Source organism: Bactrocera oleae, chromosome 6 (genome assembly GCF_042242935.1).
Source record: "Bactrocera oleae isolate idBacOlea1 chromosome 6, idBacOlea1, whole genome shotgun sequence".
Taxonomy (NCBI): Eukaryota; Metazoa; Arthropoda; class Insecta; order Diptera; family Tephritidae; genus Bactrocera; species Bactrocera oleae.
Window position 1 is genome coordinate 24,673,524 of NC_091540.1, and position 14,887 is coordinate 24,688,410.

The 14,887-nt window shown below is 34.0% G+C and overlaps 1 protein-coding gene across 7 annotated transcripts in view; it reads right to left on the bottom strand.

Moving 5' to 3' along the window:
* LOC106622981 (limbic system-associated membrane protein) overlaps positions 1–14,887 on the bottom strand; it is a 79,159-nt gene that overhangs the window by 43,209 nt on the left and 21,063 nt on the right. The window contains exon 2 of one of the 7 annotated variants that reach the window (XM_070112221.1): positions 13,950–14,042. The exons of 5 other annotated variants lie outside the window; for them this stretch is intronic. In XM_070112221.1, coding sequence (XP_069968322.1) covers positions 13,950–14,042 — 93 coding nt within the window. Of the gene's footprint in view, positions 1–5,957; positions 6,068–13,949; positions 14,043–14,887 lie in introns of those variants that run through there. One more of the 7 variants, XM_070112222.1, reaches the window with a different exon arrangement.

The window sequence follows — 14,887 nt, forward strand, 5'->3', positions numbered from 1 at the left end:
TGGCAATGGGTATTTTTAGACATAAAATTGCTGGGTCAACTAACACGACTTTATCGTCCTTTAACACTGTGTTAAGTTTCAAGGTAATAATTGATAGGCTCGATCCAACTTACGCAAATAAAAGATCAATTCATGTCTTGGAAAACAAATTAAGTATTCCAAGGCAAGGAAATTTATCGATTTCAAAATACTACGATAAGGTAGATAGGCATTTAAGACTTAACGATCATAAGCATTACGATTTTGAGCAAACATTTGCCATGGGTAATTTAGTAAGACCAGCAATACCCCCCGGTAAACCATCCATTTATAATTTAGAAATTGAAATTAATCAATCAATAACATTCGGAATTTAATCAAAAATCTTCCATTTCTTAACGGAATTAAGGTAATGGAAAACCCATTTACATTAAAATCAATAAATGTGGTTAATCTTATAAAAGAAAGTGTTTGATCAATGTGTTTCATCACACAACGACGTTTTATTTGCTTACGAATATAACTAAATTTGATGGTATAATCGGCTACGATTTCTTTAAAGAGATTAATACGAAAATTGATATCGAAGCTGGATATTTACGTCATCGTAGTGGTGAAACCAAACTTTAGCATCTCCGTTGTAATCAAATACATTCAATCACAATAGAAGCAAATTCTGTTTCATCCACTATTGAAGCACAATTTCGTGAAATGATTGATAAAAATTCAAGTGCATTTGCACACCCAGATAGAGCCCTACATGTAATACGAACGTAGTGGCAACAATTTTCGAAAAGTTACCCCTATCCAATTTCAGCAGCGGAGTTTATTAACGCAGAAATCGAATCTCTTCTAAAGGATGGCATATTTCGTAAGTCGTGTTCTCCTTATAACTCTCCGGTCCATGTCGTGACTAAAAAAGGTCTGGACGAAAACGGAAAGCAAAAGCTGCGTTTGGTCATAGACTTCCGAAAAATTAACGAAAAAACTGTCCTCGATCGATACCCCATTCCCGACATATCTGCCAAGAATGACAGAAGGCAAACCTAGGCAAGTCATTATATTTTACCACTCTAGATCTAAAATCGGGTTTTCACCAAATTATTTTGCGAAACAAAGATAGACCAAAAACGGCTTTTAATATCAACAACGACAACTGTGAGATCTGCCGATTGCCGTTTATCTTAAAAAATGCGCCAATTATATTTCAGCGCGCTATCGATGATATTCTTCGCGACGAGATAGGTAAGACTTTTCACGTCTACATTGATGACATTATTATATTTTCGTCCGACGAAGAATCGCATTTGAATCATATAAATCGCATTTTAATGAAACTAGAGGCAGCAGGTATGCGTGTTTCGGCAGAAAAGTTCCATCCTTTTCAGCAGAGGTCGAATTTTTAGGATTTTTGGTTTCGCGAAATGGCATTTGAATATGCCCTAAGAAAATTCATGATATTATTAACTATAAAATGCCAGTAAGTCGCAGATAGTAAGTCAAAAAACGTTCAGATAATGCTCGATTCGGATGCAAAGCATGCCTTTAAAAAAATTAAAACTATTCTGGCTTCTGAAGACGTTCTTTTACTGTACCCAGTTTTAATAAGTCTTTTGAGTTGACTATTGATGCTTCATCGAATGTGTTAGGAGCTGTATTGTCTCAAAATAATAGGCTTATTACGATGATTTCGCGTTCGCTATCCAAAACTGAGCGAAACTACGCAACAAATGAGCGCGAATTGGTTGCCATAGTATGAAAACCCTTCGGCATTATCTTTATGGTATTCAAAATATTTACATTTCATTATATCAGAAAAAAGTTCCCGTTCAAAAATAAAGAGATGGAATGCATTCATCGAGGAATTTGCGCCTACATTTCATTATAAGCCAGGAAAGGAGAATAAGGTAGCTGATGTTTTGTTCAGACAGTTTATTAACTTAAGTAAATCAATAGAAACAGCGTATAGCGAAGAGTCTTCTACCAACGTCATAGAAACAATAAAGTATCCCGTAAATTAATTTAAAAACCAACTAATATTAAGAAAGGGCTCATCGTAAGGAAAGGTACAAAAATTGTATTCCAAAATACGTTCGACCTACAATTTGTTATGATAAGCCCTACTGATGCTTCATCGAATGCGTTAAGACCTTTATTGTCTCAAAATATTATAATAGGCCTATTACGATGATTTCGCGTATTCCATTGGCGGATTTACAGATTTGCTGCCGCTTCTACCTCTGAAATTCGATAGCTTAGTTTAAGTTTTCATAAATTATACTTTCTATCGATAAAATTTCCACTTTATGACTTAAAAACTAAGGTATGGTATCAAATCCTTGATTATTTTCAAATGCAAAAAATGTGCACTCCAAGAACGTTGATAACTATTTTTTATTACAATTACAATCTAAAAACTGAATAATAATTCTACTTTTTTAATTATTTGTTAGTATTAAAAATAAGGTTAAATTATAAAAGCGTTACTAAGGTGTTTAGCTTTTCTTGACTTAAAGTCGATCATAAATAGTTCTTGACTCTCTTCAAGCAAGAAAAGTTCTCTCACTAGAACGATTTGTTGCTGATGTACAAAAAGCAATACGAAGTGCTATATCCAAGTTTGGATAAATATTTTCTAAATTTTGTTGTCGCCAGAACGAAGACAGACTTTTCAATAATACAGATTTTGCTTTTATTAAAATTCTTTCAGAGGGCAGGTAAGCTTGAAAGTGTACGCATTCCTGAACTTAGTCTGTTTATAAGTCATTAGGATACGTTTCTTCCAAAAAACTGGCTTTTTCTGCCAGACTTGATGGTGACAACTCATTCACTCTCTCAGAAATGAAAATATCTTGCCGCTTTGCTAATTCGGATATGAGTCTATCTATGAGAATGAGAAACGTGTTAACCTTGAAGTAATCACTTGCCGACATTCGAATATCTTCTTCGGGAGTATCATCAAATCTTTTTTTTCTTTTTGGTTGTCGTTTTCCCATCTCTTTTGTATAATGTTTTCACACACTAAATTCCATTGCCTTTTCTTTAAAAAAACTAAAATTCTCTCGTTCAGCTATGAAAAACTTACGGAATAATTCGTAAAGATCAGGAACAGTGATCCCACTGACGGAAAAAATTTAAGAAATCATTGACATGGTTCTCCAGAATCCAAAACGTATCTAATGACGAGCATGAGTTGATATGTGTGGGCTATATCTGGTGTTGAATCGATGATTAGGGAAAAATATTTTTTTTTTTTTAATTCGCCTCCAATCTTCCTTAAAACTTTCTGACCCATCCAGAGAATAAATTTATCGTGGCCTTTGATAAGTAACTGGTACTCCCTGATCCTTAATTCCCAAACCGTTCAATATGATGAGCCAGAAAAAGGTCGAGGATGAAAAGTAGATCTGAGCTACTCGATGATCTGCATTTTTCCAGTCATTGAATCCTCCGTTCCCAAATTGAGTTCTACACTACAATGGACCAAATGCAAAACATGGTCCACAATATATAGATCTGTTACTTTCAGAATAAACTAACCAATTTCGATTTTTCACATCATTGCTTTTAATTTTTCTTTAGAAGGTACTAGTTGGCAGAAAACGACGCTGATCAACATATATTCTTTCACTTTTAGGGAAGTCACAATATTTGTTTTGATCAAAGCAACTTGTCGTCAATTATCCAAGCGCGGGATCTTTATTTAGACTTTTGATTGTTCGTACTATTTCGACGTCGTTAGGACTCGACGTTTGATTCTGAGACGAATCTTTAATTGTTGGACTTACAGATGATTCCGCTTCTGCCACACTGTCACAAACAGCAGAGTATGTATCGGTCTCATCTTGTATTGTATTGTATCAGAGAACGTATATCATAGAGAAGGTTCAATTGCGGACCAGAGTGTGAATTGTCAAAACCTAACAAGATTTTAATAGTGGACTTCACCACTTTTGGCTCGGAAGGAGAAATTTTAACAGTGGAGAGTGAACAGAGCTGAGCATTGTATGAAAATTATGCTCAGAGACTTGCTTTGATATTACAGCTGCATGTTAGCCTTTTGGCTTATATTCTTATACGCTTATATGCAAACATATTTATTGATATGAATATCATTTTGCGAATTTTTATGAATGCATGCAAAACTGATAAGACTCTAATTAATTAATTAAATCTAAGTAATTTTAAAAATATTATATATAGTCAATTTGGGAATTTAATGATTTTATTTAGTTTTTACATAATATACTTTCCTAATAGAGATTAAATTTATTACAATATATGTATATGTACATATGTACATCTTTTATCATATTAATCTTATATATAATCATATGTATATCTGCACAAGCGCATTTGAATGTGCGGATTCAGAAATTGAAATCATAATTTTATCATATATCGACACAATATATGTGTAGACATAAAATTGCCGAACAAATAATGCATACACAAACCAACATACATACATATGTATATGCGTACACATGTAAATATGTCCCCCGCAAAAACATCAAACATTGTTTTACAAAAACAACAATCGTCACAAGTCAATATGTCAGCCAAATAGGCGAAGCCCAAATTTATAGTAAATTGCACAACAACATTTTCATTCATGAACGCAGGCGTAGTTTTAACAAGCAACCTCGGTTCATTCATAAAAACAGATACCCTCACATCTCCCCGAGCATGCTTTTGTCTACAAGCGTCTTTTCACGACGATGGCAAAAGCTAAAAATCATAAATTGAACAAATTTCTGATATTCCCTCTAGAAGGGAAAAGTGACAACCCCTCAAATATGAGTATTAAAATATTTTAGAATAAAAGTGACAACATAGTATATTTGTCGATTTACAATTCAAGAAACTTTTTAAAGAAAATATTCAATATTCCTCTGATTTATGTATACAGTAAACCCCGGTTAAATATCACTCCTCCAATCCCTCTTATCTGCCTGTGTCTTGCTGCATCTCACGTTTTTTTTCTTAATTTTTTAAGGAAAACGTTAATTGTGTTTTAAATACAAAGAAATTATTTTGTTTGGTACCACTCGCTTAAGTACCACAATCGCTTATGTACTACAAGGCACAAAAAATCTCCATCTTTGGTTTTGGCACTTAACCGGGTTTGACTGTATTTGTCAAAGAATGTGCGTATGTAAATATTCGAATTTTTTGTACACACATCTGCCCGTATATATGCACATGACCTGTTGACTTTGTTTCCATTTACGCATGCCACGTTGTATATGAATAAGGGTTGATTTTATACTCTCGCAAAGTATACCATACTCGTTTTAGATTTCACCTATTTTCACACCGTCGATAAAGATGCTAAAAGCGGACGGACAGACAGTCACCCGGATTTCAACTCGTCTCTTCATCCTGATCATTTATGTATATATATCTTCCTATATCTTACTCAATTATTTTTATGTGATACAAACAATCGTTAGACTTTGCACAGCAGTTTTAAAAAACCATGGATAATTCACTAAATATTAATGTAATACCAATAATAAATATTATTGTTTTACCGTCATCGCACATCACTGTATATACTTATATTAGAAGTATCAGCAAATATACTAATGTTTATATATGTACACATGTTAATATATGTATGTATGTATATAAACATTAGTATATTTGCTACCAAAATTATACTCTCAATATACATACATGCCTACATACACATACAACTGTATGGATGTAATATATGTATGTATGCATATAAACATTAGTATATTTGCTACCAAAATTATACTCTCAATATACATACATGCCTACATACACATATAACTGTATGGATGTAACATATTATATTGCTACCATACTAATAATATATTATAAATTATACACGTGTTTCTAATTAAAATAAAGTTTTAAAGTTTTCCTAATCCTAATAAAGTTATCAAATGTATATTTATATAAACAACTCTATATAATTTTATATTATTGAAAGAAGAAAAACTTACCAAGGTTGAGGGTGGGCACAGCATGTGCCTTCAGTCTTTTCACGCCCACTGCACTTCGCTCGAAGTGTTTAATGCAAATGAATGCATTGTGGGAGGGTAAATCCAGCGGTGGTGGGATTTTCAGGTTTTCCACCCACTTTTGGAGGTCCTCCTCGTTTTTCGGAAACGAAAAAAATCTGTCTGATTCTGCAACACACTCGCGAACACGACACTTCCTTTTAACTGACATTTATATTATATTTATACGAAAAATAGTAAACCCACAACGGAAAAACGGAACGAATTGATCTACTCGCGTCGAAAATCTTTTAAAACTAAAATTCCGTTGACCCTTCCTCCTTTTCATTCATTTTGGCGTAATTTCCCCACTAAAACATATATTAACTACAATTAGAAAAAAATCTAACTACTTGCGCTTTGGCGCAATTTCTCCACTAAAACATATATTATATAATATACAAGTACTTTTCCAATCAAAAACCACCTCCATATATTGTCAATACACATGTATTAACTTATGTGGTTCGTTTTGGCGGGATTTCCCCATTAAAACACATATTAGAAAAAGTTAGAAAAAAGCACTTGCATATATGGTAATACATATATATATATTAGCTTTTCCCTTCATTGGCTGTCCCTCATATATATTTTTCTTTTATTAGCATTATTTTTCTCTTATTTTGACAATCGGCACACCATGAACCTTCTCTATGATATACGTTCTCTGATTGTATTAGGACTTATGTTTGAAGTTGCTGCACTCAAAATACTGCTTTTACTTTCATTTTAAAAAAAAAATCCAATTTTTACTGTTTGTCGGATGACTTTTTTTGTTCTTCTCTTTTAATTTCTACTCTTTTTCTGTACTCGGCCCCACTACGTCGCTTTCTTCCATCACTCATTCCGACAATTTTTGATTCAAGAACTGAAACAATTAAATAGTAAATTAAAAGTATCGTTTTCTGTACGTGATTACCAGTACCCTTTGTTCAGATTTCTAACTTTGAAAACTTACCTAATAAAAGCAAAACAGATAATTATAAGTATGATAAGACAAGAATTTTGAATTTTTTATACACTTTTGTTATCAAGTTAAATTTACTGTTTCGCTACGGGTGATGTATCGTAAACATTAAAATTATTATATTTATTTACAATGAATTCGTATCGTACCCACCAGTGATGTTATTTTATAAAATTATTCACGAAACCACTGAAAAATTATAGTTAACAACTAGAATTATGAGCTTCTGAAATATTAATATTGTAACGGATTTCTCGATAAATCGTCTACCTGTAACTCACTCTTGAGTTCGATCACTGGATTGTTAAATATAAGTCCCAATTTAATGGCTACACACTTATCTTTATTTCTAATTCCAACAACTTAACACTTATTGCTCCTTATTCGAGCTTACAACTTCTTGCTTATAGCTTAATTGCTCTTATCACGACAACACTCTAACTAGAACTGTGTCTGCTGCACGATCCGGCAGCCCTTATATAGTAAATTTTTAACAAAAGTTCGCTACTACAACATTCTGGCAACTACGAAATCGCTGTTTAGTTGCTTCTGGCAATTTATCGTTAATTCTGATTTGTTCTGGTACTTGTGTTCGCCACACTGCCCTCTACCTAGGTCTGATCGTCCCGATTAGACATATTTGCGGTACCAAATGCTGCAAGCCGTTCCAGATGAACCACCTTCATTTTATTCCTTGGTCTTCCAATGGTCTGTATGCGATACACTACATCATTGAGTCGTTTAATAACCTGGTATGGTCCTTCCCAATTACACTGTAATTTGGAAGACAGACCTTTCTTTCGTTGTGGGTTATATAACAATACCCAATCGCCTTCAACAAAACCCTCAGAGTTTATTGCCTTGTCGTATTTAGCTTTCATCTTATCGCTCATAATTTTGGTGCGCTGTCTCACCATAGCATGCATATCCCTCATCTCGTCTTCTAGGATGCTATTGAATTCCTTAGTATTCCTTATATCTGTTTCCTAATTTACTGATAGGAAATGGACCAGCTACATCCATGGCTACTCGCTCAAACGGCGCACCTGAATTGCACTGCTTCATCTGACCATGACTCCTGGACCGCGGCCCTTTAGCAGCAATGCACTCGACACAATTGGCTATCCACTCCGTAACTGATTGAAATGCTTCAAATGCTCCACGGATTTCATGTATCTCAAGTGCCCTCCTCTTGGACATTTGTACTGCACGTTAAGAACATCAGGAATTCCAACCCTTGGAACAACCATAAGTACTCGGAAGGTTTGCCCATTTTCGCTTTTCCATACTCGATGCAAGCAGCCATACACTAACTTTAAACTGCTCCGTTCTGCCCAATATGATTTTGTGACTGGCCTTCCTGTAGTTATTTCTCCAATCGTTGTACATTGGTTCAACTCCACCTTATGTAATGCTCCTTCCAATTCTGGATCTTCTTGCACAGAGTCATCCGTTTCAGGTTCAATTTTATGCTGATCTTCCACCTGTGATGGTATACACGCTTCCTGCTCTTCCAACTGTAAGGACACTTGTGCTGGTATCCAAGCTTTTTGCTCTTCTAACTGTGAGGAACCTTTTATTGGTTCACACGCTTCCAACTGTGGTAACACCTGCCCTGACATACGCAGTTCCAGCTCTTTCGACTGTGAGGACCCTTGTACTGGTATACCAGCTTCCTCTTCTTCCGACTGTGAGGACACCTGCGCTGGCATACGCCCGTTCAGTTCTTCCGACTGCGAAGACACTTTTGCGGGTATACAAGCTTCTTGCTCTTCATACTGTGAAGATCCTGGTTCACATGCTTCCTCCTCTTTCAACTGTGAGGATACCTGCGCTGACATATGAACGTCGAGCTCTTTCGGTGCTGACAACTGTGCTGAAAAACATGCATGTTGCGCTGCGAACAGCTTTTCCAAATGCGTTGACAATCGCGTTTCTTCCTCTTTAAATTGTGTCGCCATTTGCGATATTGCGGCAAAAACCATGTTTATGTCCACAATCTTTGACGAGCATTGAGCCTCTTCCTTTTCTTTTATCTTTGTTGTCTCTTCTTCTAATTCCATGTGAAAGACATATTCCTCAACATTAATGTTTTCCGCCTCCATGGCCTCTCTCAACCGTGATTGTAATTCAGTTTTTAATCAACTTGTCGCCAAACCACGTTGTTTCAGCCATTTTCAAATAATTATCTCCTTGGGAATTTATTTGACAATCCCACTTCTGACACCAATTGTAATGGATTTCTCGATAAATCGTCTACCTGTAACTCATTCTTGAGTTCGATCACTGGATTGTTAAATAAAAGTCCCAATTTAATGGCTACACACTTATCTTTATTTCTAATTCCAACAACTTAACACTTATTGCTCGTTATTCGAGCTTACAAGTTCTTACTTATAGCTTAATTGCTCTTATCACGACAACACTCTAACTAGAACTATGTCTGCTGCACGATCCGGCAGCCCTTATATAGTAAATTTTTAACAAAAGTTCGCTACTAGAACATTCTGGCAACTACGAATATGCTGTCTAGTTGCTTCTGGCAGTTTATCGTTAATTCTGATTTGTTCTGGTACTTGTGTTCGCCACAATATCAATACAGAATATTAAAAACTGTGAGACGCCAAAATTCCGAAGTGACTTTCCTTTTGTTTTTCACTTAAATGCAATAAATGGATGTATCGTCGCTATATATCTGCCCCTTTTGCTCTCTAACTCAAAACATCGACGAACCGAATGTATACAACAAAATCTCGCTTTAACTAGCGCTGTAACTCGATTGCGCCGCACTCGTGATACCATTCGTCTGTCACTTTTGAATTACTGAACGGTCATGTCATTTATTTTGGCGTTCTAACCCATCTACGACTACGCGATAACATAGTACAAATGAAATAGTTAAGCAGTAAAATGTACTGATTTTCTAATTACCGAACTTCCTAACTTACTTTTTCATAGAGTTTCGTTTCACTTTGTCAAATAGCAATTGTCCACATGTCAAACTGATTCTATATTAAAAAAAAATCAATAATATTTTTTACGAATAAAAAAGAGCTTTTTAAAATTTGATTCGATAATTTGTCAATTAAATTATCGATATAATATTATAATAAAATTGGGCCAAATATATATTTCTATTGAAATTGAATTCTTGAATCAAATGTTATTTTCTTGTTTGAAGTTTATAATTCTTAAACAAGAATTTACTTGCTACCGGCAAGTAAGATTACCTTGTAACCAAGAAAAAAATCTTGTGACAAGAAAATTCCTTTCTTGATCTTTAAGTAGTCCCCCACATCAAACTCTAAAAGTGAAAGTGGAGCCGCAGTTTAAATTTATGTAGATGAGAAAAACACATCACTGAGCATTGACGATTTAGCGCAGTGGCGTGCGACCCTGCTTCATGCAGAGAAAATCGTGGGTTTAATCCCGATAGACGTTAAATTCTCTTCAAGAGCAACAATGCTTAGAAACTAATTTGCTAACTTCAAGACAAAAATGTTTTTGACACAAGAAAATATACTTGAGCCAAGACACAAGTTTATTAGAACAAGAATCTGAAATTTCTCAGGACAAGAAAATATACTTGAGTCAAGGAAAAAAAGTTTACTTCGTTCAAGAAAAGGAATTGGAAGAAAATTTTTATTTGACTCAAGTAAATCGTTTTTTCTCCATAGCGGAAAACTTATAGTAATTATTAGTGAAAAAAATATGTAAAAGTATCTTAATTTCAGTGCTAATATTGGATCACTGCTGCGATATTTTGAAAGTTCATAATGATTCGAGTATATTTTATAAAGCGTTTAGCAGTTCTGAGTACTGTATATTTTTTTTAAATTTTTGTTAAAGACTTTAATTCCTGTTAAATTTTTACAACTTGCCTTCTCGGTACAAATGTCAGTATTTTTTTATTCCGAAAATCGAAAAAACAAATTTTCGACCTAAATTTGCCGCCCTAGGCTACCACCAGCGTCTCTATATCAGAAAAAAATTCCAATTCAAAAATAAAGAGATTGAGTGCATTCATCGAGGAATTTTCGCCTACATGTCATTATAAGCCAGGGAAGGAGAATAAAGTAGCTGACGCTCTGTCCAGACAGTTTATTAATAACTTAAGTGAATCAATAGAAACAGCGCATAGCGAATTGTATAATAGTAATAAAGTATCCCGAAAAAACAATCTAAAAACCAACTTATATTAACAGGGTCCATCGTTAAACAAAAGTACAAAAATTGTATTCCAAAAATATGTTCGTCATACAATTTGTTATAATAAGCCCGCAAATTTAATATAATGTCTAAAAAATGTAATTAATCCAAATACCACTAATGCAATTCACTGTGGCTAAATGAGCTATAAGCCTTCTTAGCAAACATCCCTGCACAAGCACCACACACCACTTCACAAGCAACACTGATACATTCCAACACACCACACAATACCATCCACTCCTGAAAACACCACACACCAATACATACAACTTTACACAATTCACCGAGGGATACCAACATATACCACACCACCAACACACCCACGATCTCACCACTCTACCCAACCACCAAAAGGGATCGACGACTGGATACGGCCCCTTTTTTCGATCGATCGCCGTCGTATACGCATCATCCGAATCCTGTTCTGCGCCACCCCGGAAATATATCGTTTTTTCACATCATTTTTAAACAACCTTATATTTTCAAAGAATAATAAAATTTCAAGTTGGAAAATCCTTTATACATTTTATATCAAATTTATGCTTTTTTTATTCGGAAACACGTGAAAGTGGTGAGTGTTTTGGTCCTACTTAGTACTAAAATAAATATGGTCCTTCAAGCCTTAGTGGACGGCACTATGGGTGTTTAAAAAAAAAAAAACAAAAAAAAAAATAAAAAAAAAAAAAAACCTAAAGTAAAAGGCTGTGAAATGGCCAAAAATAAGTGAAAAAGAGGAAAAAACAATAAGAAGAAAGTGCAGTTACTAAAAACGGGGAAAAAAAAACAAAATTACAGTAACGTAACAGTGTACGTGCAGTACGAAAAAAGAAAAAAAACGGTTTAGTTTAAAACAAAGTGCTGTTGCAAAAGAAAAATACATACGTACATATATAATATAAGTGCAAAATAAGTGCAGTGCAGAGCATATACACATATAACTAAAAGTGTTCAGTAAAACAAAACCAAAAAAGTGCTGTTGCAATATATAATTACTACATATGTACATATATAAGCGCAAAATAAGTGCAGTGCATATACACACATAACTTAAAGGAATGAGGCTGAACAATATAAAAAAACTACAATAAATATTAAAAACACATAAAACAAGAAAACTAACAAAACGGGCGCGAATCTTAATACATAACATAAATCAAATAAGCGGGCGCGATACAATACATACCAATCAAATTACATATAAACCAACAGCGGGCGCGATACAAAAAAAACATATAATCCAACAGCTGGGACAACTAAACCTTATAACGTCCACGTTATATCTCCCACACCCCCTGCAGGAAATCAGAGTGAGTTGTATCGCTTCCTCTTAATGAGTATATTTACATGTATATATGTATGGCAAATTACGTTTTTTCCCCATATAAAAAACGAAATTAATATTTATATAACGGACACCAAACTGTCTCAATTTACGGTTTAACTTACGGAAAGAGCCGAAAACAGCTAGGTACATATTATATATATATCTCTACATATAAAATATACATATCTCGAAAATAGCCATATTACATGGGGTGATTTCCTTGTATGCTTACATTTGTGTATTAAAACACACTTTACGTTTCCAACAACACACCAAAATATTTCAAGTATTCACTTGCAAACTTTTCCAGCAATACCCCTTACGCTTAACAAAGCAATAAGCAGGATTGCGTCAAACCAAGTAAGCTAAGGCAAATTGAGAACTTAACAGAAAACATAAAAAAAAAAAACAGAAATTTACATACATACATATATGCATTTTAATTTACAAAAATATATACATACGTACATATAATATACCACATATTCATATGCACATATACATTTTTACATATGTACTTAATCTAACAACAACCATATACATATATATTTGAAAATATATTTTATATAATTGCCAAGAGCAATACATACATACGTACATACATAAATTCAATTTTATCTTTTAACATACGTGTACAAGATCATAATTTGATACATATATAGATAAGTGCATACGGTGAAATATCGGCACATTACCAATTGCAATTTCTCGCTCTTCCCGCACAGCGTTCATACATATATACATACATTTTACGAGAATACTTGCGGTCAATTATTCTCCTTTTCGCGGTCTTTTTGCACTGCGTACATATATACACGCGCATTTACATACATACCGTCACAGGTTTACAAACATACATACGTACTTCGCTTCAAAGTCCACATTGGCAAATATTCCGCAATACCCCTTGTTCTTTGACCAACAAAAACAAGCAGGATTGCGCAAAACATAATATAATACATACATACATATGTACAAAGCGCATTGATCTCTAAGACGAGCTCTCAATTGCGCATAACGACAAGTACATATGTATCAGCTGATCCGCTTATAGGTATACCCTATAGGAATTACGGACGAATAATACATACACATAAAATTAGAAATAAAATCATTTGCGTTTATTAATAATCAATTAAATAAATAAATAAAAAAAAATAAAAATAAAAAAATATCGCGAGTGAATACGAACGGTACGAACTAAATACGCGAATTTTTGCAACTTAATCAAATTAAAAACTCTTACTATCTTAAAAGAGTTCAGTTATTCATACGAGTTAATACGAAGATTAAAAACGTCATTGATTCACTAGGTTTATTCATAAAAAAAAAAAATATATATATATAAGAAAAAAATCAAAATCTTTTCTTAAAAAATAGATAGAAGAATATATTTATTACACTGAAAATATTTTAATTTATTTCGGCATACCTTTTTAAATGAGCTCAGACTCAAAAGAATCAAAAATATCTCAATTGTTAAAAGTACCAAAGATGATTTCAGATGATAAAAGTCCATGTACACCTACAAAGCAAAAGAGGGGTAAAGACATTTCTTACACTAAATTCATTGCTGAGAGTGATAGTCTAATACGATACTGCACTCGATTTTCATCTTCGCCGATTCAAGAAAATTCTGAATCGGTATTAGAAATTAAAAAAGACAATCTTGACAATTTTTGGAAACGTCTCCAAGCTGCATATGACGCAATTGTAGAATCTGACGACTCAGATCTACCAGAAAATTTCAAGTCTTCGGCTTACGCCAAATACGAAAACTGCTTAGACCAGTTTGAAGAAACAAAAGCAATGATTTCGGATCAATTAAAATTAATTAAAGCCCTAGCACCTGCTCCACATCCGAGAGTAGAGCTGCCACAAATTCAATGTCAAAAGTCAAATTCAGGCATCCATCTCAAGGTGCCCACATGTGATACAGAAATCTTTCATGGTGGTTATGAACAATGGCCGTCCTTCCGGGACATGTTTACAGCCGTTTACATAAACCACCCAAAATTAACAAATGCACAAAAATTGTATCACCTCCGATACAAAACTAAAGGTCAAGCAGGCGTTATAGTAAAACAGTTCGCACTAAATGACGATAATTTCAATTTGGCTTGGGAAGCTCTTAAATCAAGATTCGAAAACGAAAGAATATTGGTCGATAAACAAATATCGATATTAATGAACTTGCCAAAAATTCAAAGGGAAACTAGTGAAGAATTTATCAATCTTCAATCCACTGTTTCAAATTGTTTGTCGGTTTTATCGACACAAAATATTCCTACAGACAGCTGGGATCCAATACTGGTAAACATATGCACTGCCGCATTACCAGAAAAATCATTACTTCTATGGGAACAATCG